The sequence below is a fragment of the Apodemus sylvaticus genome, chromosome 6, assembly GCF_947179515.1.
Source record: "Apodemus sylvaticus chromosome 6, mApoSyl1.1, whole genome shotgun sequence".
Taxonomy (NCBI): Eukaryota; Metazoa; Chordata; class Mammalia; order Rodentia; family Muridae; genus Apodemus; species Apodemus sylvaticus.
Genome location: NC_067477.1, coordinates 92,011,656 through 92,034,116, shown reverse-complemented (window position 1 = coordinate 92,034,116; position 22,461 = coordinate 92,011,656). Strand labels below are relative to the sequence as shown.

At 41.4% G+C, this 22,461-nt stretch overlaps 1 protein-coding gene across 1 annotated transcript in view; it reads left to right on the top strand.

The window, feature by feature from the left end:
- Nucleotides 1-22,461, top strand: part of Cog5 (component of oligomeric golgi complex 5) — a 300,848-nt gene that overhangs the window by 254,842 nt on the left and 23,545 nt on the right. The window contains exons 17-19 of the mRNA XM_052185982.1: nucleotides 4,652-4,755; nucleotides 12,859-13,096; nucleotides 19,576-19,652. Of these exons, the coding sequence (XP_052041942.1) occupies nucleotides 4,652-4,755; nucleotides 12,859-13,096; nucleotides 19,576-19,652 (419 nt within the window). The remainder of the gene's footprint in view (nucleotides 1-4,651; nucleotides 4,756-12,858; nucleotides 13,097-19,575; nucleotides 19,653-22,461) is intronic.

Below are 22,461 nucleotides of genomic sequence, written 5' to 3'. Positions count from 1 at the left end.
TTTGTCCTGGGTTTGAAACCTAACCTTCCATCCCTTTTTGTTGTTGGTTAAGGAGCCATAAAATCTCTTCTATAGTTCTTTACTTTTCTATCTTAATTTTTTTTTCTTTATCTCACTGAGGATATTCCTCAGAATTCTGGAGTCCGGGTCATTTCAGGGCTGGCCTCTTGTTTCCTTGAGGTTTGGTCCACAACTTTGTGACTACTGTTTGTATAGACACATAATTTTTAAATATTTCTTCTGTGATTATTGATGACTTTGCTTTAATAGGAAGTTAATTTGGTCATACTCAAAGTGTACAAAGTCATATCTGCAGCTGGCCACGTGTCAGATCTTGTTTTTCTTTTCCCTTCTTCCCTCTCTCCCTCCCTCTTCCGTCCTTCCCTCCTTTGCTACTAGACTGTGAACATAGGACCTTATACACTTTTTACTAGACTGAGAACACAGGACCTTATTTATATACACGCTGATCAAATGCTAGATTGTGGACACAGGACCTTATACACACGCTGATCAAATGCTAGACTGTGGACACAGGACATTATACATGCTGATCAAAGGGTCTCGTGACACTGAGCTCCATCCTGGCTTGGCAGTTTTGAAACACGATCTGACTTTGTAACCCAAAAGGTCCTCAAACTTGTGGCAGTTCGTTGGACTCATCCTCCTGAGTCTGGGATTATAAGTTATATACTACCATTCCAGATTTAGCTCACTTCTTTTTTTCTGAAGACTCATGAACCCCAGGTTGGCTTTGGCTTTCAGTTTTCTATGTATCCAAGATAGCCTGCAGCTGCTAGTCCTCTTACTGTCATCTCCCAAGTTCTGAGATTATACTTAGTAGTTCACATCTTTAAATAGTATCCACAAGACATATTTAGTTTATTCTGCATAAATGGGGCTTATGAGTCAGATGGAGATTAGTGCTGAATTCAAACGTACAATTAGATATCCCCACCTCCAGCCTGCCCTTCCCATAATTCCCTGCTCACACCATAGAAGTTTTGGTTGATCCAAGTTTTATTACTGTATCCTTTGCAATAGGGTTCAATCCTATTACTAGAGAAAACGTGTGGCACTCAGGAGGCATAGATAGGAGTCTAAAGTCATTTTCACTAACATAGGGAATTCAAAGCCAGTCTAGGCTACATGAGACTCTATCTCAAGACAACATTGCTATAGCTTGTCTCCCAGAAATCATCTTCCCTTGAAAAGACACAGATAAACCAAAAAAGTAAAAGCAGGGCAATCCATATATCAAGTAAGCCAGAAGCAAGCTGGGCACAGTGGCTCCAAAATTTGATGTAATGGACTTCAAGACAAAATTAGCAGGAAAAGATAAGGGTCATAATACATTAATGAAAGGACAGTTCCTTGAAAAGATACAATTGTAAATACTTATGCACCAAAGGTTGGAATTTTCAGCTTCATAACAAATACTTAGGGACATAAAAAGTCAAATTGGTTAAGGTACAATAATCTTTCATCAGTAGATCAATAGATAGGTCAAGAAGAAAAATCAACAAAGAAACATTAGAACCGAATTGTACTATAGATCAAATGGATCTATGGGCCATTTATCTACTAAGTACAGAATCCACATTCTTTTTGGCAGCCCATGGAAAACTTCCGCTATCTTAGGTCACAACAACCGAGTCTTAAATAATAGAAAATAACCCATGTAGTCTCTTGAATCTTTTTGTTTTGATTTGTTTTTTTCTTTTTTTCTTTTTTCTTTTTTTATTATTATAGTCAACACAGTATTTTTCTACCAATCATAAACATGATGGACATGTTATTAAATAAACATAAAAAGATAAAGTCTTTTTGTTTGTTTGTTTTTAGTAAAGATAAAAATCTTGGCTCTTGCTGTGGTACAAACCCCAATTAAGAACAATGTTTAGACACTGGAGTTCACTGTGACGAGGCTGTGCCTCAGTGTCCTTCACGTCACCAAAGGATTTACCTCCATAGGAGCTAAGCTAAGAGTTGACAGTCTGTCTTTAGTTAGATGCTTCTTCATATCATAAGTAAAAAAAAAACTCAGCCTTTTAGCCAGGCAATGGTGGTGCACGCCTGTAATCCTAGCACTTGGGAGGCAAGCGGATTTCTGAGTTCAAGGCTAGCCTGGTCTACAGAGTAAGTTCCAGGACAGCCAAGGTTAAACAGAGAACCCCTGTCTAGAAAAAAAACAAAAACAAAAATAAAACAAACCCCTCAGCCTTTTAAAGATGCTCTTTACCTTTTCTCCTGTTCTCTAAGGTCCCTTCAGTTTCTCTTCCCAGTGTACAGTGTCAGCAATAGGGGCAGACATACAAAGGTCTCAGCTGTTGGACTTGTTCACCTATAGCTTTGGACAGCTTCTGAACTTGCTCAAGGTTCTCTATGAGTAAATTATTTCATGAATGATATAAAGTAGAATAAAATTTCTTTGGAGAAATAACTTATTTCTAAGTAAAATTACCTACCATATCAAGTATACTAAATACTAAATGTCTTTCCTCCTCCTAATACTCCAAGGGCACCTATTATTTGTATCCTTTAAGTGGCATTTGTCATTAATCTGTGAAGTAATCTCTAGCTAGTCTTACCAACTCTCTTGGTTTCTCTTGTGTCTCAAAGACTGGTGACTACTAAGTCTAATCAAAGCATCTCAGGAAGTGGGTACCTACATAATAGCCCAATACATTTTCAAATTTGAATTTCTGATTCTTGTGCCTAACTGAACTTGTCTTTTTTCTTTAAATCCCCAAACCAACTTGTGCTACTTTTATATATAATGCTTAGTCTTTGGTGTTATTAAATATTAAAACAACAAACAAACATGTGTACTCTTAAATCTCTTCAACTTTGCAAATCTAACTACAAAGCCCTACAGGCTCTTCATCTCCGTCCTCACAGTGTCTACTTGGTCCATTTGGCACCAGTATCTCCTGCAGTCTCATAATTGTTTTCCTGCCTCCAGTCTAATTCCTTAGGCTACTATCTGATATGATTATTTTCTAAATTGAAATCCTGACTGCACTTTATCACTAGTCTCTATGTCCCTTCCTGATAAAGTCCTTGCTCATAGCAGCCCACCGTGAGTACTCACTCCAGCCGCTCCTCTCTTATAGTCAGGCCCTGGCGGTCTCTGTTCTGCGCCCTCTGGTTCCCCAGGTAGATCAACGTTCTCTGGCTCCCATAGCTCTGACACATGTTCCCAGTCTCTTCCTTCTCTCTTGTTCTTTCCTATTTGTCAGAGATTCAGGTCAGACACCTTTCCCTTTTAGTGCTCATATCTTTTCAAGATGCATGGAATATCTGTGTGATCCCACCACACTCTTTTTTTAGTATTTAATCACTGGACTGCAGACCGGGCCACACATACTTGTGTGTATATACACTTGTGTGTATGCTTGTTATCTTGACAGACGAAGGCCTAAAGATGTCATTTAGACTTAATGAATAACTATCCCCCTTATTCTTTTCTTATTGACTTCAACTGTTTTGAGCCATGACATCTGTCATGTGATCTTAGTCACCACTGAAGCATGTGTAGTGTGCCTCCAGGTTTTGATTTAGGGTGTTTATAGGATTCTGGTCAGTATTTGCACATCAAAACCCAAACCCTTTAACTAAGCCCTAATCTCTTCCTCAGACTAAACAGTGGTTACAAAGCATTCTTCCACCCGATCAGCAAGGCTGCTCTGGCTTGGAGGTCTCTGGTGTGTGGTCTAACCAGTAGGGTGTTTTGCAGAATCCTTGTCATCTGCTGCTAGCTGCTGGTGATACATTCCTCCTGTCCTCTTGCTCTCTGGACCCTGCTAACTCCTCCCTAGGAGCACAGCTACCTTCAGTTGAGAATCACTGCTGTGGAATCTGCACAGAAGCCTACCTTGTATATTGCCTACTGTCCCACCCTGTAGGAATCAGCTCTGTTCACTCTGGTAAAAAAAATATGAGAAGGTTTCATAGTGAGGGTTTGACCACTGTGAACAGAAACCATGACCAAGGCAAGTCATAAGGATGACATTTGGGGCTTGCTTACAGGTTCAAAGGTTAAGTCCATTATCATCAAGGCATGGCTGGTGGAGATGAGAGTTCTACCTCTTGATCCAAAGGCAGCTAACAGAAGACTGACTTGCAGGCAGCTAAGACAGGGGGATTAAGACCCACATCCACAGTGACACACCTACTCCAACAAGGTCACACCCAACAGTGCTACTCTCTGGGCCAAGCATTTACAAGCTGCCACAGAAGGTCTGACTTTTTAAGGAATTATTTGTTTTACTTTTTTGAGAAACAACAACAAATGTGCTGGTGTGCTCTTCGCTTTGTGAATGGATAGTGTCTGCCCCTTGATGTGGTTACATTCTCATAGGCTCCATTCACCATGAAACCTGTTGATGGAGTGAGATGATTGAAGGAGCTGGGAGTTTTCAGTGCTTTATTCCTAGTATCCTAAGCTTTCTAAGTCACTGCTGCCAGTGGTTAAGGCGAGAAACACAGTCCTCTTAGTTAAACTATGTATAGTTTATATACATAGTTTCATATTCTGACTGTGATAGAATATGAAAACTGTTAGTCAAAATGTTTCTCACTTCATTTCCTCAGATTTCTTTGTGTCGGTTTCTCTAATTTTGCTTCTCTTTCCCGTTTTTTCTGTTAGACAATTCACGATCTTATGGGGAATGCCATACAGCCCTTGCTGACATCAGTGGCAGATGCGATCGAGGCCATAATCATCACCATGCATCAGGAAGATTTTTCTGGGTAAAGCATTTCCTCCCAACTGTTACTAGTCCTCACTGCCTTGATTATCATTCCCTAACCCTCCTACTCACAGGCTTTGTTCTTTTGAGAGCCTTGGCTCCTTGCCCCCTCCTCTCCCATTGTGAATGGTGTTACCACATTACCTTTGTTCTGGTTCCCATCAGCTCTCTCCTTGCCTATTGAGATGGAGCACATTTGGAGATTCTGCTCTGTGCTTCAGGATGGGCTGGTTTGTGCCATCTTCCTTTCCCGTTCTCCTCCTTCTCACAGATGACCTCTTCTTTACGTGTGTGATCCTCTGGCACAGGCAGGGCATTCCTCCTGAAGACTTATCTGACTTTACCTGGCTTTGAGAGCAAGCTCTTTCTCAGTCCTGCAAAGTCCTGTAAGACATGTCCTTCCTGAGAGTTTCTCACTGTGTTTAATGAAAGGAGAGTCCTTCCTGTCTAGTGAGAGTTCAGTTAGGGAAGGAGGCAGTGAGAGGAGAGTCCTGGTCTCTGCAGGAGTGGCTAAGTCCTTCTGCACCATTCCCACCCTGTGGGTTTCCATCCCTCTGGGACCCTTTCACAGAGTCACCTGACCTTCAGAAAACATAGGTATTTGCACTACAATTCATAGCAGCAGTCAAGTGATAGTTATGAAGTAGCAATGGAAATAATTTTATGGTTGGGAGTCACCACAACATGAGGAACTGAATTGAAGGGTCCCAGCATTGGGAAGGTTGAGAGCCACCACCTAAGGAAAGACAGTGCTTACGAATATGGTGACATGAAAATGCACATCTACCAATTCTCAGTTGTGTGAATGCTTAGCTTCACCTTCAGTGTCTACATAGCACTATTGCTATGAAGACTATGGATTACCTATACTACCTGTTGAGAACATATTGTTCAAGGCTTGAGAGTGACTGGTGGAATTGATCTTTAATTTTTGGTTTGTTTGCTTGTTTTTGTTTTTTTTTTGTTTTTGTTTTTGTTTTTGATTCTTTGGTTTTTCAAGACAGGGTTTCTCTGTATAGCCCTGGCTGTCCTGGAACTCAATCTGTAGACTAGGCTGGCCTTGAACTCAGAAATCTGCCTACCTCTGCCTCCCAAGTGCTAGAATTAAAGGTATGCACCACCACTGCCTAGTGGAATTGATCTTTTTTTTTTTTTAATTGAGTATCTTCTTCATTTACATTGCCAATGGTAAAACCTTTCCCAATTTCCCCCTCCCAAAAGCCCCCTACCTAAAGATTCCCTACTCCTCCTTCCATCCCCTGCCTCCATGTATATGTCCCTCTGCCTGACACAGTCCCACCTTCCCTCCAACTTCCTCCCCCCATCTGTTTCCCTTTGTTGTGGCCTCTATTGAGCCTTTACCTGACCAAAGACCACTCCTCCCACTGATACCCAACAAGGCATTCCTCTGCCACATTTTTGGCTGGAACCATGTATACCCCTTGGTTGATGGTTCAGTCCCTGGGAGTCTTGGGGTGTCTGGGTGTCTGAAGTCATTGTTCTTCCCATGGGGCTGTAAACCCCTTCAGCTCCTCTGGACCACCCTCCAGATCCTCCGTTGGGGACCCCAAGCTCAATCCAATAGTTGGTTGCTAGTTTCTGCCTCTGAATTTTTAAGGCTATGGCAGGGCCCCTCTGGAGACAGCCATGGCATGCTCCTTTCAGTACACGCTTCTCGTCGTAGTGTCGGGGTTTGCTGACTATTTATAGGATGAATCCCCAGGTAGGGCTCTCGCTGGGTGGCCTTTACTTCAGTCTCTGCTCCACATATTGCCTCCCTTGTTGCTCCTGTGAGCATTTTGTTCCCTTTCTCAGAGGAACCATAGCACCCTCACTTAAGTCCTCATTCTTCTTGAGCTTCCTGTGCTGGGTGAATTATAAATTGTTTATTTTGAGCTTCTGAACTAGCATCCACTTATTAGTGAGTGCATACCATGTACGTTCATTTGTGACTGGGTTACCTCGCTCAGGATGACACTTTCTAGTTTCATCCATTTGCCTAAGAATTTCGTGAATTCATTGTTTTTAATAGCTGAATAGTACTCTATTGTGTATATATATCATAGTTTCTGTATCCATTCCTCTGTTGAGGGACATCTGGGTTCTTTCCAGCTTCTGGCTATTATAAATAAGGCAGCTATGAACATAGTGGAGCATGTATCCTTATTACATGTAGGAGCACCTTCTGGGTATATGCCCAGGAGTGGTATAGCTGGGTCCTCAGGTAGTACTATGTCTAATTTTCTGAGGTAGTACTATGTCTACTACTACAGGTAGTACTATGTCTAATTTCAGAAAATTATGTCTAATTTTCTGCCAAACTGATTTCCAGAGTGGTTTTACCAGCTTGCAATCCCACCAACAATGGAGAAGTGTTTCTCTTTCCCCACATCCTCTCCAGCATCTGCTGTCCCGAGTTTTTCATCTTAGCCATTTTGACTGGTGTAAGGTAGAATCTCAGAGATGTTTTGATTTGCATTTCCCTGATAACTAAGGATGCTGAACATTTCTTTAGGTGCTTTAGAGCCATTTGAGTTTCCTCAGTTGAGAATTCCCTGTTTAGCTCTGTACCCCATTTTTAAATAGCATTATTTGATTCTCTGGAGACTAACTTCTTGAATTCTTTGTATACATTGGATATTAGCCCTCTATCGGATATAGGGTTAGTAAAGATCTTTTCCCAATTTGTTGGTTGCCATTTTGTCCTATTGACTATGTCCTTTGCCTTACAGAAGCTTTGCAGTTTTATGAGGTCCCATTTGTCAATTCTTGTTCTTAGAGCATAATAAGCCTTTGGTGTTCTGTTCAGAAACTTTTCCTCTGTGCCCATGTGTTCAAGGTTTGTCCCCACTTTCTCCTCTATAAGCTTCAGTATGTCTAATTTTATGTGTAGATCTTTGATCCACTTGGACTTGAGCTTTGTACAAGGAGATAAGAATGGGTCAATTTGCATTTTTCTGCATGCAGACCTCTAGTTGATCTAGAACCATTTGTTAAAAATGCTTTTTTCCACTGGATTTTTTTTAGCTCCTTTGTCAAATATCAAGTACGTGTGTGGGTTTTTTCTGGGTCTTCAATTCTATTCCATTGATCTTCCCAAGAAACAAGCTGGAGTAGCCATTCTTATATCAGAATTGATCTTTAATAGCTAAGAATGTTTGTATTTAAATGTATATAGTACATTTAAATCAGACTTCTAATCTACAAGATTTGATAACATGTATCTTAAATTTCATCTGAAATATAATTTCACTTACACTAACACACACTTCTGGAACTTGTTCCAATATGCTGTGTTTTACAGCTCAGTGAAATCATTGCATCTGAATATATCACATCATGTGACACATCTTCATGTCACCATAATTAGTAAGCACTGTCTTTCCTTGGGTGGTGGTTCTCAACCTTCCCAATGCTAGGACCCTTTAATACAGTTCCCCATGTTGTGGTGATTCCCAACCATAAAATTATTTTCATTGCTATTTCATAACTATAATTTTACAATTATTATGAATTATAATCAGTCTTCCTCCTGAGTAATAGATGTATACTCTGCCATAGTAATGGAAAGATTTTGTGATGCTTTGGGTGAAGTATAAAAAGAAACCTGAGATGCCTAGTGGGTTGGCCTTCCCAGGAGACTCACCTCAGCTTTAGGAATATACATGAACTGAAAACAAAGGGAAAAAAATTGATATTCCACTCGATAGAGACCAAATGTGAACAGGTACAGCTATAGTTAATGAAAATAGGTTTTAAGTCAGAACTTGTAAAAATATAACTAAGAAAATCATTATAAAATGATAAAAGAGTCTCCTCATTAACTGGTTCTTTAAAATAAATATGCATCTGATATCAGAACACCTAAATATAAGCAGATACTTATTTATAGAATTTGATTGTAACAGAATAGTAATCCTTTCAATGACAGACAGATCACACATACAGAAATTTGAATATACTTTAAAACAAATGGACCCAACAGATAGTTGGGTAGTTTTCCATGGATAGTTCCATTTAGATCATAAAAATAACCTGAACAAATTTATGAGGAAAAATGGCAAAATTAACAGTATCATATATCTCTTTGTTGTTTATTATTGTTTTGAGTTTGAGACAGGGTTTATCTGTGTAGCCCTGGCTGTCCTAGAATTTGCTCTATAGACCTATCCTGGCTTCTAAGTGATCCTTCTACCTTTGTCTTCTGAGTGCTGGGATTAAAGGTTTGTGCCTCCACTGCCTGACCATGGTGGTATAGAAACTTAATAGGAGAAATCATAGAGTGTCACAGATAAGGCTGGCATGTGTTACAGAGCAAGCTCTAGGCCAGCCTTGGCCATTTAGTAAGATCTGTCTCTACCAAAAGGCATGAAGAGGAAAAGTTCTTGGGAGGTAGTTAGCGCTAAAGCATTTACTTAGTGTCCACCAGGTCCCAAACTCAGTCACAGAATGGTAAAAAGTAACAGCACAACACACAAAACCAGTCCAGAGATGGGAGCTGGCAAAGGCATGGAAAGGAGCCCACATGCACTGCTGTAGGAATTTGGGCAATTGCACATGTTGTGGAATTGTATGTGGGTTCCTAGACACATATAACCCACTGGCACACACTCAAGAACAAATAGGAAATCTGAGCAGAACAGAATGAATGACAAAATTGAATCACATTCCCATCAAGGAAATGTGCAGGAACTAATAGCTCTGTGGATGAAACTTAATCACTTAATAAGGAACTGTTATGGCTTCTTCTCAAACTGCAAAAAAACAAAGAGTATGTCCTCTTCTTATAAAACTAGAATTACCTTTATTCCAAAGCCAGATGAGGACAGGCCAAGAAGAAAAATGACAGATTAGTGTCCGGCTGAGCAATGGTAAAACCCTCAACAGATTCCTAGAGGAGCAAATACAGCAGGGCTCTCTAAGGATTTAAGAAGGCTCAGGTACCTTGATCAAGTGAGACTGCTCTCTGGGATGCAAGGGCAGCATAATAGGTATGATCAATAGATGTGTTACAGTGAACAGTGAACACATGTCATATCATCCTTGCATCAAATGCAGAGGTATCTGCAGCATTCACCATCTTCTAGTTAAGAAATTAGCTGTAAAAATGCATCTAACCACAGTCTCAGCAAATGCCAGATGTGACAAGGCCATGGTTACTCTTGTACTTAGTTATGAACAGTCAGAAGCCACTCTTGTGACCTGTGTCCAGTGCTCATGCCCTTTGCCAGAACAATTAAGCAAAAGGAACAGAAGGCATTCCTTAGGAAAAGATGTGGTGACTGCTGAGGGGGTAGAAAACCCTGAAGACAAAACGTGGTTAGAGCTAATAAGTGTAGTAAAACCAGAATGCAGAACCAAGAGAAGGAGCCAGTGGCATTTCTATAAGCTGACAAGGGACTAGCTATATGATAAATTAACAAGCAACCTCATTAGCATGGCTTAAATAAATTACTTATCTATTAATTTACCATGGCGTTAAAAGATCTGCAAACTGAAACCACAGATTAAATGAAAGCTTGCAGAAGATCACAGGGGATAGTTCGTGTTCATGGGTTGGTGGAACTACAAGGAAAGGAAGTACAGGTCAGTGTCTTTGATAGTCACAGATATAAAATTCTCAAAATACTAGCAAGCTGAGCTCGGGAGATAGCTCAGTTTTTGAACTTGCCTTATAAAGACCAGGACATGAGTTCAAGTCCCAGAACCTACATTTAAACAGCAACACCAAAAATTGAATAAAGCCAAAGATGGGTGTGGTGATGAGTGCTTGAAATATCAGCAACCAGATGGTAGAGAGGGCTGATCACTGGGGCTCACTGGCCAAGCCATTTACCATACTCGGCAAGCTTCAGGCCAGTGAGGAGGCTGTTTCAAAAACAGCTGAGGTTGACCCGTGACCTCCTCACATTTGAACGTGTACCTGTGCACACACTCAAACCTGCATTGGACATGCATGCACAGTAGGCATCTGAAGAATGAAACCCAAGGTTGTCCTCTGTGTATGTGCAAAATACCTGTATACACACTGAAGAAATTCACAAATCAAATTCAACAAGTCTTAAAATAGGCAAAAATGTCTGTACTACCGAAGATCACTATGAGAATATGTTTTTTTACAGACATAAAAAGAAACAAATCCTAAAATTCAAAGCCCTGGGTAACCATGGCAACCTGAGGATAAAGAGCAAAGCCAAAGACATCACACTTCCTGATTTTTTTTTCTTTTTTTCTTTATTTCATTCGGTATATTTTTTATTTACATTTCAAATGATTTCCCCTTTTCTGGTCCCCAACTCCCCGAAAGTCACATAAGCCCCCTTCCCTCCCCCCCCCCATTCTCCCACCTACCACTTCCCACTTCCCTGTTCTGGTTTTGCCCTATACTGCTACACTGAGTCTTTCCAGAACCAGGGGCCACTCCTCCGTTCTTCTTGTACCTCATTTGATGTGTGGATTATGTTTTTGGTATTCCAGTTTTCCAGACTAATATCCACTTATTAGTGAGTGCATACCATGATTCATCTTTTGAGACTGTGTTACCTCACTTAGTATGATGTTCTCCAGCTCCATCCATTTGCCTAAGAATTTCATGAATTCATTGTTTCTAATGGCTGAATAGTACTCCATTGTGTATATAGAAACCAAACATGTTCTCATTTACATATAGAACCTAAAGTGACAACAGACAGTGGTTCCTAAGCATGGCAGTCAGAGTAATGCATTGATGTTTTTAAATGTGTATAAAGTTATAGCTAGATAAAAGGAATAAATACAAATTTTTCACATGATTGATGTGTTCATTAGGTACTTTTTCTATATTTCTGCACTGTATACAATGTCACTGTGTATCATTATATAGCACAGTCATATGTTTACTGTTTGTCCAGTAAATAAACAAATGGATGCGAAAATATTTTATTTTTGCACTTAGCACTCTCTCTGGTACCTGAATAAAAATAGGCCATGTAGTGACCTGAATCTGGAGAAGGCAGACCCCGTGTGGTGCTTGCCGGCACAGACCAAGGCTCCTCTGCTCAGGCAGCACACACCACCCTGCCAAGACTCTGAGTCTGAGCATGCTGTCCCGTGGACCTAGTGGGGATCTCTCTGTTATTAGGACAGCCTTTCTTACATCTGGATAAAATCTTCTACGGTGGAACCAACTCCTGCTTTCCCTAGTCCTGTCTTCTTCCAGAAGTGGAAGACCTCTGATTATGACTACCATTGCTTTAGTGGGAAGGTCATCAAGTTCAAGTTGTTCTCTTTCTCAGAGAATTTCAGTCATGTCTGGTATTCATCTCTAGAACATTTCCATTTCCTCTGCATCACTCTCTGAATTTGGAAACATTTCCCCTGCTTTTTGAAAAAAATTCAGCATTATGTAGTCAGTGAGCTCATCTATTAGCGAGGATCAGGTGATTTCTAATTTTAGTATAACCCCTCCTCCCTATAAATATTTCATATTCTTTGAATATATTCTTTAAAGGGCAGTTGTAAACATTTATATGTTATAAATAGTATATCATGAAGCACAGCTGGTATCATCTACTGTTCCAAATTAAAGCCTTTCCAAACCTCATCTGGAGGGGAAAAATTGTGTATTGCGTATTGTTACACAACCAGTCCCTCTGTCACAGTGCTGCCATTGGACTGATGTGGTCAACTCCAAATTCAGGGACTGCCACCAAGCATTTTCTGCCCTTGAAAAGTATAAAATGTCATTTCAGAATCTATTATTGACACATTCATTTACCAGGCACAACATGGGAGTGGATGGGGAGCTGGAAGCCACGTCAGACCTTGAACGACCAGCGTGTGATTCATCTCATACACTGACACATTCCTGGGTTTGATTTGGAATAATTTTTTAAGTAAAAGCATGCTAGAATGCCTTAAGTAATCCTCATAGGGTCTAAACACAAACTTATGAATACAATTTAAACATTGTTTTATTTTCTTTAATACTTAGCAAAACAAAACAAAATTGGTGCTTTTATATCACTAATAGGAAAAATAAATTGCACAGGATTGAAATAGTAACCAGGGGCAAGATTGTAACTTTGTGCATCAGTGCTGAAAATACTTGTTTTTCCTTTTATAGGGCATTAACCAGCTCAGGAAAGCCTGATGTCCCCTGTTCCCTGTACATGAAAGAGCTACAAGGCTTCATTGCCAGAGTCATGAATGACTACTTTAAGCACTTTGAATGCTTGGATTTTGTTTTTGACAACACTGAAGCTATTGCCCAAAGAGCCATTGAACTTTTCATCCGCAATGCCAGTCTCATAAGACCTCTCGGTGAAGGCGGGAAACTGCGACTTGCTGCTGATTTTGCACAGGTAAATTGATGCCTTGCTCCAAGGGAACTAATGTTTGAATCTCACTATTATCTATTAAGTAAAGAATACCTAACATCAGTATCTTAACTATTCATGTAGCAAAAGAGAAAAGAAAACCCACCTAAAACTAATTCACTACACAAAAGTTTTAAAATATTATGCCAAATATTATTTTTGTTTTTTTTTAACAAAATTATCCTCCCCTCATCTTTGATTGTTCAAGATTAAGGCAAAGTATCTTATGTCACAATAAAGCAACACTGTATTATTTCTACTTTCTCAAACCCCAAAAGCCAATAATAAGAATTGGTTTACTTTGCATTGAGATGGCGTCATAAACAGTAGGACAGGAGCAGCGCACTGTCCTGAGAAGAGGAAGAGCCCTAGCCCCTTAGTGAGCTTACAGTGAGCTCCCCTGTTGCAGGGTGTGCTCAGGTTCAGTGAGAGACAGCAGGACGCCTGAAGATATAGCCAGATTATTTGGGTCCTCCACTAGGGACCGTACTGTTTTGCCCTGTGGCTAGCCTTAAAATGACTCCAGGCTACCTGTTTTCCCCCTCTAGCCCTCACTTTCCCCCTCACTTCAGTAGTGAGAGGAAGAGAAACCCTGCCCTAAGCACCCAGTTTCTTCATAAGATTCAGAAGCAGATGAGTCTCTTTACATGTCAAGGGTAAATCCATTCCTTAAACCTTTCAAAGCTGTTAGCTTTACTAATCTAAGTGGTTATTCATGTGAGTCTTCATAGCAGTCTGCCAGGTCCTCCTTGGACAGAAAGATGATTACTGATGTCACTACTGTGTCCATGTGTGTCTGAGAGCACATCCTGGGCCTCCTGCTCAGGGTGATAGCTGTCAGACGCCCCACCCTGTAGCATACTTATGACCCAAACCTGGCTTTCAAAAGCCCCTTGCTTGTAATTGATCAAGCAGTTATTTTCATTCCCCAGATGGCGTCTGTCTACTACTAGACCACACAAAATGACCGTTCCTTTGGAAAAGATACCTTTAATATATGTGAGAAAAGAAATTAAATGCTCCCTTTAAAATGGCTTAACCTTGTCCATTTTTGTCACCTTCCTTCTGTCTGAGTAAATGACTTATGGAAGCAGTTGTGTCCGTGTGTCCAAGGACCTGTCTTACTCAAAACTATCTCTGATAGGTCTATCTCCTGCACCCTCTCCTCCTGGGTTTTGTCTGTCGTTTCTCCCCTCCTTGTCCTCCTCCTCTGCCAGGCCCCCTCCCCCACCAGCTTCTTTGCATTCTTCTCCAGCTGGCTCTTGAGTCACTTTCCTGGAGGCAGCACTTCAAGTCCAATTAGAGTGGCAGCTGAGCAGGAGATGGCCAGAATGCGTGCTGTAGGAGAGGGGCTGGCCACTGCAGTGACGTGACCGATGGCAGCTGACCCTGGCTCACAGTGCACAGCCTCCAGTGGTGGGGTGAGCTTTCACCTTCCCCCAGCTGCAGCTCTCAGGATTATTTCTGCACCCCCCCCTTTAAAGATATATTACCTGCTGAAACCATTTCCTTAATATAAATGAAACTCTGTTGCTTAGGTTTGACAGATTCCTCTGTTTAGAAATGGTTTTCTCTATTCTGAGTGGTCTTTCTAGTCATGCAATAGGGCTTAGTCATGGAGGCTCACCCCCTGCACCTACCCTTGGTTTGCTACTCTGTGGTGTGTCCCAGTTTAACAAGAACCTACCATCCTCTTAGCCTGGCTTAGATCCCATGAGCCATGGGTGCAGGAAGCCGAGTTGAAGCACAGTGTTGGTGACCGGGAGTATTAGCAAACATTTCCCAGCTATTAGCTCAGAATCAGTTCTCCTTTTTTTTAAAAAAATTAAAATTTGAACTGGGATTTTGATTTCACTAGATCAAAACTATAATTTTGTATGAACTCCAGCTCTCAAAATCTTGCTTGGTTGGAAGTGTTTTGTCTGGATTAGTCAAAACTCTTCAATAACATTTCATGGAAATTTGTGTGCTTCCCGGGCGTCGGTGGGGACGAAAGCCTTTTAACTGGCTCATAATTGAAAGGTCTGTCAATTTGTCATCACAGTTAAACAAGGCCAGTGAGGTGACTGGAATCCAGAGCACAGTTCTCTGTGGCTTTGAAAAGGGTTCTTGTGATGAAAGTCCCTGCTGTTTGGCCAAAAGCAGAGCTCAAGAAAAGGCCAAAAGAAGGAATTTGGGAAGATTTTGACATAAAGTTTAGAAGTAAAGACAAATAAGTGAAGCACTGTAAGGATTCTGTAAATAATCCTAACCTCCTCAGGGGCACCTGCTCAGAGAAAAAGCAGTTTCAAGCTGCCATCTGGAGGGCTCGTTCTGAGGGAAGTGCCCAGCATACCGTCCCCTAAGAAATTAGGTCATGAGCTTGAGGTGGCTTCCTACAGGTAATTAATTTCCCGCTGTGACCACATTGCCTCTTTGCCTACACTAATCACACAGCAGTTCAGAAAGCCCTGAGCTTGTCCATACCCGCAGGGCTCTGCAGATCCCCTCTCAGGGCAGACAAGCCCAGTGTCTGCTGAAGCACTGTCTCGTCTCCTCTGCACCTCACTCACCTCTTGTTTTTCCTCTGAGGGAAAGGACGGAGATTGAAGTTGGAATTAAATTCTTTAGTGGTGTTCCTCGCAGTTTCTAATCATACATTTTCTGGTGCCCTTTAAGTATACATTTTCATCTTTCCCACACTGCCTCAAAAATGTGAGTTAGAAAGGAAAGCAAACTTCTTCTGTTGGTCCTGACTCCTCCTGCCTTTTCTTCTCTTGACCATTGTCAGAGTGAGAATGCTCCTGTAGATGGGTCGGGTGGCTCCTGTAGATGGGTCGGGTGGCTCCTGTACATGGGTCGGGTGGCTCCTGTAGATGGGTCTGGTGGCTCCTGTAGATGGGTCGGGTGGCTCCTGTAGATGGGTCGGGTGGTTGACCAAATGCCTGGTGGGTACTGAGCAGCAGCCAGGCCGGGCAGCAGCCCCGATGCCCATCCCTGAGCATCCGTCTAACTCCACCGACTGCTAGCAGAGCACTCCCTCTTTAAGCATGGACATCAGTGTTTAAAGGGAAATAATTTTTCAGTCTCCTGGGGGCCATTTTAGATTAAAAATTTATCTGAAACATTTAGCCTTTTGAAATATTTCTGTGTCATCGTGGAGTTCACAGTAATTTAAGGTGATGATCTTTCATACAGGACTTTTCCATAACTATTTAATTGTTTCAACATTTAGTCTTACTCCAGGGCTAGGTCAAAGGTTGTTTGGTTTGATCTTTGAATATAATAAATCACAAGGGTAATGGGAAGAGAAAAATGACCAAAATATGTCATAGAAATTATACCACAAAATATGTGCTTGAAAACACTTATATGCACACCACAGTTATTGGTGGGATAGAATTAGCAGATCAGAAGCATGTGCCCATTACATAGTTACTTGTGTGTGTTCAATGCAAAGTAACTTCCATTCTGAAGGAAACCAGAATTCCATGGCTCGAGAATAAACCACCCAGGGCCCAAAGAATTGCCCATTGGCCGCGACTTGTGAGTTTGAGAACAGTGGTCCCAGCTGTTCTTGTCTTGTCAGCGAGAATAACTGGCTTTTTCTTCTTTAAATTTTTATTTCTTTAGCCTTCATATTTTAGAGTTTTCTAATCATGTAAAAATTTCCCCTTAAGACAGGGAATGTTTATCCTGAATGTTTTGTGTTTATTTTAAATCTTCTGTACCAGAGGCTCAACAGTGACCTAACACTGAAGCATCTCAAGGAGGCTGCCCTGCATGTCTCAGGACTCCCCGCAGGCTCCTCAGTGTGCAGTGTGTGGACATCTGATTGTGAACTGTATTTATTTCAACAATACAGCTAACATTCAACAAAATCATAAAGCTATTTGGGCATGGATATTTGTGTGTACATATATACATTTATATGTGGTTTATGATCTTATTGAATAGTTACATTTTAAAAAAAGCTTTCACTAAATTTGAGAATTCTTGAAAGACAATCTCTTTCTACCTCATCCTCACGTATAATTTGGCACCTGGCTATGAGTTGGGAGTAGAATTTGCTTCGCAAAGGGGTGATTGATTAGGGGCCCGGGGTCCCTACTGACAAGAAGTGTTGAGCAGTGTTTCCTAAGGGTGCTGAGCCTGTGACTGTTGTTTCCCTATGTGTTTCTTAAATAAAGATACTGCACTATCGGGGAATAATTTGCCTCAGTCATTTTCTAAACTTGCCTTTATATGGAGCACATTTTTAGTCAGCTCAGAGGATCAGTTTCCTCTGAGGACCACACATTGCAAATAATTTGTTTGAGTAAGTGGTAGATAAAGAAGCAAGAGCCAGTTAATGTCAAGTAGAATTTCTAGTCAAAGGAGAAAAATAAAAAGAAGTAAAATCAACATTTGCTAATTTCTTGCATGGGAACAGATTAATTTAATAGTTTAAATAATGAAAATTTAAATACTGATAATTTCAGAATTTTTAAAGACCTACTTGTTTTATATGTTTGAGCATTTGCCTTCATGTATGTGTATGTGCCATCTGTGTGCCTGCAGAACACAGACGGCGGCACCAGATCCCTGGAAGTGGAGTTACAAGCAGTTGTGAGCCATCATGTGGGTACTAAGAACTAAACTCTGCTCCTCCCAAGCGTCCTTAACCCCTGTGCCATGTGTCAGCACCAACCAGCTTAGTACTGAATACTTCTGTGTCATGTAAGCAGAGTCTGCACATATAATCTCTGTAATTATAAGCACGTATTGTCATCACCACTTGACTTATGATAGAGCTAAGACTAGAGTATGAGCTTGTTCAGGGTCACCTTATAGTGACTGTAGTTTACAATTCTGCCGCTTACACAGCACCAAAATCTTGAGAGCTAAAACTGTATAATCACTTGGACCATACCGACTGATAAAACTTCTCATCAGTCCTGTCAACTATGGAGTTGCAGTGCCTACGTAGAATACAAGAGCATAGTCCAGAAAGCTTTTTTTCCCGGTATTTCAACTAAGACAGTGTCTTAGTTAGGGTTTAATTGCTGTGAGCTGACACCATGACCAAGGAAAGTCTTATAAAGGACAACATATATTTGGGGCTGACTTACAGGTTCAGAGGTTCAGTCCATTATCATCAAGGCAGGAGCATGGCAGCATCCAGGCAGGCCTGGTGCAGGAGGAGCTGAGGGTTCTATTCATTCTTTCTTTCTTTCTTTCTTTCTTTCTTTCTTTCTTTCTTTCTTTCTTTCTTTCTTTCTTTCTTTCTTTCTTTCTTTCTTTCTTTCTTTCTTCCTTCCTTCCTTCCTTCCTTCCTTCCTTCCTTCCTTCCTTCCTTTCTTTCTTTCTTTTTCTTTCTCTCTCTCTCTTTCTTTCTTTACATGTTTTTTTATTAGGTATTTTCTTTATTTATATTTTAAATGTTATCCCCTCTCGTCATTTCCCTCTCCGGAAAACCCCCTATTCCATTCTTCCTCCCCTTGCTCACCAACCCACCCACTCCTGCTTCCCTGTCCTGGCATTCCCCTACACTGGGGCATCGAGCCTTCTCAGGATCAGGGGCCTCTCCTCTCATTGATGTCCTTCAAAACCATCCTCTGCTATATATGCTGCTGGAGCCATGGGTCCCTCCATGTGTACTCTTTGGTTGGTGGTTTAGTCCCTGGGAGCTCTGGGATTACCGGTTAGTTCATATTGTTGTTCCTCTGCATTTTCATCTGAAGGCTGCTAGTGGAAGACTAGCTTCCAGGCAGCTAGGAAGGGGATCTTAAAGCTCAAGCCCACAGTGACACATCTACTCCAACAAGGCCACACCTACTCCAACAGGGTTGGTTACACCTTCTAATAGTGCCACTCGCTGGGCCAAGCATATACAAACTGCCATAGGCAGGATTTCAACTTTTCTCTTACTCAGCAACATCAAAAAATCTCATCTTGTGCCTCTTTAGTGGGAAGTATAAATGGCATTAAAGTCTTTACCGTTTAATAAACTTAAGTGGCTTCCGGAACTTGTTTCATAGCAGTCAACATTAAGTTTATAAAGAGCACAACTTTTTAGGATTGAGGTAAAGTAATGGTTAATCTGTTGGCTTGATTGGAGTGCAAATGTTCTCAGAGGTTAGTAAAGCACAGCTCTGGGTGTTCTAGGAGGGTCTTCAGAGAGGATTGCCTGAGGGAGGGAGGAAGCTGCCCAGAGTGTAGTCCAGCCAACCTCAGCTGGCTGGCGCTGAGAGGGGAGGGAGGAAGTGCTAGCAGCACAGGCACTGCCCTCTCCTCTCTGTGTGCTGGCTCCACCTGGTGAGCTGTTCTGCCTGCCGCTGCACACCTTCATCCTGATGGACTGAAACCTCAGCAGCTATGAGCCCAGATAGGAGCCCTTCTCTTGACTGCTCATGTCAGGAAAACCTGACAAATACAGATCACGGGTCAAGTTTAGCCTTCAGAATCTGACATATAAAGCTATGGACTGTCTTTTCATGTTTTAGATGGAGTTGGCTGTGGGTCCACTTTGCAGACGAGTGTCGGATTTGGGAAAGTCCTATCGGATGCTGAGGTCATTTAGGTGAGACCTTATTCTTTTATTATTATTATTATTATTATTATTATTATTATTATTATGGGTTTTTGAGATATTCTTTATTATTATAAGAGAATCATCTTACTAGCAGGTCAGTCCTTTCCTCTTATTTGGGTTAAGCTTTATAAAATTTATGAAAGTTTGTATGGGTCTAGGGTAACCAGTCTGTTGTTCTGTATGAAGTGTAAAAATAATCACACTGGAATAACTAATTGTACAGTCGTTTCCTTTGAGTAAGATGCTGATACAGTTTATTGGTTAGTTTCCTGTCACTATGATAAAACATCATGACTAAGGTAATTTACAGCAGGAAGAGTTTATTTTGGTTTCGGGTTCCAGAGGAAAAGAGTCCATCATAGCAGGGAGGCACAGCCACAGGCTGCAGGCAGGAGATGGAATCTTAGAGCCCATTTTCAAAATCAAGCAGGAAGCAGAGGGAACATATTGGGGTGCTGTGGAGCTTTAAACCCAAAGCTTGCCTAGAGCAAGGCCACGCCTCTTAAACCTTCCCAAGCACCATTAACTTAGGACCACATGTTCAACTATCTGAACTTATCGGAAGGGTATTTCATTTAAACCACTACAAATAGCAGGCTGTAGCACATGATAAAATGATGCCCTGGCTGGGTCAGTAAACATTCTGAGGGATTAGTCAAGTAACTTTTGGTAAAGATCTGAGGAAAAACTATTAACTTGATGTTCATTTGCTATATTAGAACTAGGCTCCTGTTTTCATGTTTAGCTTTATTGTATATATATTAAAATAGTGCTGATCCTGATATTTGCTGAGGTAGGGTGGCTTTTACCTCACTACTTTTAAAATTCTGTGACAGTATGGAAAAATAAAATCTGAGGATAAGTAAGACTGATTAAACACTTAAGATGGGAAATTTCTGATTAACTTTCCCAATTTTTTACATGAGAAAAAGAATCCCGAAAGAACAGTCAGACTTGGGTAACTCCTTACTATACCTACTTAGAGAATCAAAAATTACTGTTGACCAATGCAAACATTTTAAAATACTTTTTTCCATAAATTAATTTATTCACTTTACATCCCAATCACAGCCCCCCTCCTCCCAGTACCCCCCTCATTATAGCCCCTTTTCCTGCTCCTGCCCCTCCCCTGCTTCTGGAGAGCACCCCACCTCCCCTCCCCCGCACCAACCCAGCCTGACTTGGCACATCCGTTTCCATTGAGGCCAGACAAGGCGGCCCTGTAGGAGAGTAGTAGTCAATCTAGATCTGTTTCAGACTTTTGAACATGATACATTCTAAGAGGATTTGGGAGTTTCATAATTCTGTTTTGTTTGTTTATTTTTCTTGGTAGGGTTTCACTGTATGACCCAGGATTGAACTTGTAATCCTCCTGCCTCAACTTTCTGAGTTCTGGGATTATAGGAATGTACCACAGTGCTTGCCTGAGATTTATTATTGTTGTTGTAATTTAGAACATGTTGTATATGCCTGTAATCCCAATTCTCACACAGGAGATAGTTACGAAAAGATCATCACTCAGCAGCTTGAGCTACAGAGAGACCCATGTCAGAAAAACAGCGACTAAGTGTGATTGCAGAGGGAGCACTACAACACTACAACAGCTTTTAAAACACTTTGATTCACAGTGTTACCAATCCTGCTTATATTTGCATGCAAACCTAGGAACTCAGGCTTATATTATGTACCAAATATACATTTCATGAAGCAAGGTTGACCCTCTTTTTGTATAGTATTCTCTGACATGGCCACTTGGTTATCTTAGCCTACAGTGGTTTTATGATCCACTACTGTTGGGGTTCCACAGCTTTCCACTTCCTCACAGGGCCATGACTCCTGGGCTGCAGGTGTTCGGCCGAGTGAGCAGTGTTTCAGCCTTCTCTCCAGTCCCTGACATGAAAGCATGCCCTTTCTCCTGGGAGCTCCTTGCTGCAAACAGGCCCTGGGTGCCCAGGGCCTCAGCCATAGAAACAGGATTGCGGCCTGCCTACCGAGCAGCCCACACACTTGAATTAAATGGAAAAATTCAACAGATTGATTAGTACCGAAATATTCCTACTGATATGTCATTCCACAGAAATCTACTGAATTGATTCCGGCTCGTCGCTGTTTGATCAGACTTGGATAATGGTATTAAACTAGATTAACTCCACCCCACAGTTACCTGGCCCACTATAAAAGGGGCTGCTCGGCCCCCTCCCTCTGGCCTTCTTGCCTCTTGCTCTCTTGCTCCTTCTTGCTCCCCATCTTTCTCCCTTCCCCCTCTCTCCACATGGTCATGGCCAGCCTCTACTTCTCTACTCTCTCCCTTTCTCTGCCTCTACTACCCTCTTAACTCCCCTTCCCATGTCCTGAATAAACTCCATTCTATACTATACTGTCATGTCTGTAGTCCCTCGGGGAAGGGATGCCTTGGCATGGGTCCACCAAGACACGCCCTTCCCTCACACCTCACCACACCCCCATAGAACCTGTGTATACCTTTTTATCTTTTTATAAACATATCATTAACAATTAAAATAAAACCTTAATATATTTAGACCTGGTATGTAAAGGATGTGTTTGAGGCTTGAGGGGAAAGGAGCTGTGAATAGGTGGCTCTGCTTCTGACAGTGCTGCCATTGAGAAAAGACAGTGTCTGCAGCTGCTCTGAGTTGTCAGTTGTGCAGCAGGACTTTGCAAAGCTTTCCTCTGGGAATGCAAAGATAGAAAGCTGGCTCTGAGGGCCTGTTTCCTAGACTTCACAGGGGACATGGTCTTTATCCAGGAGAGTATACTAAAACCCAGAAGAATTTCT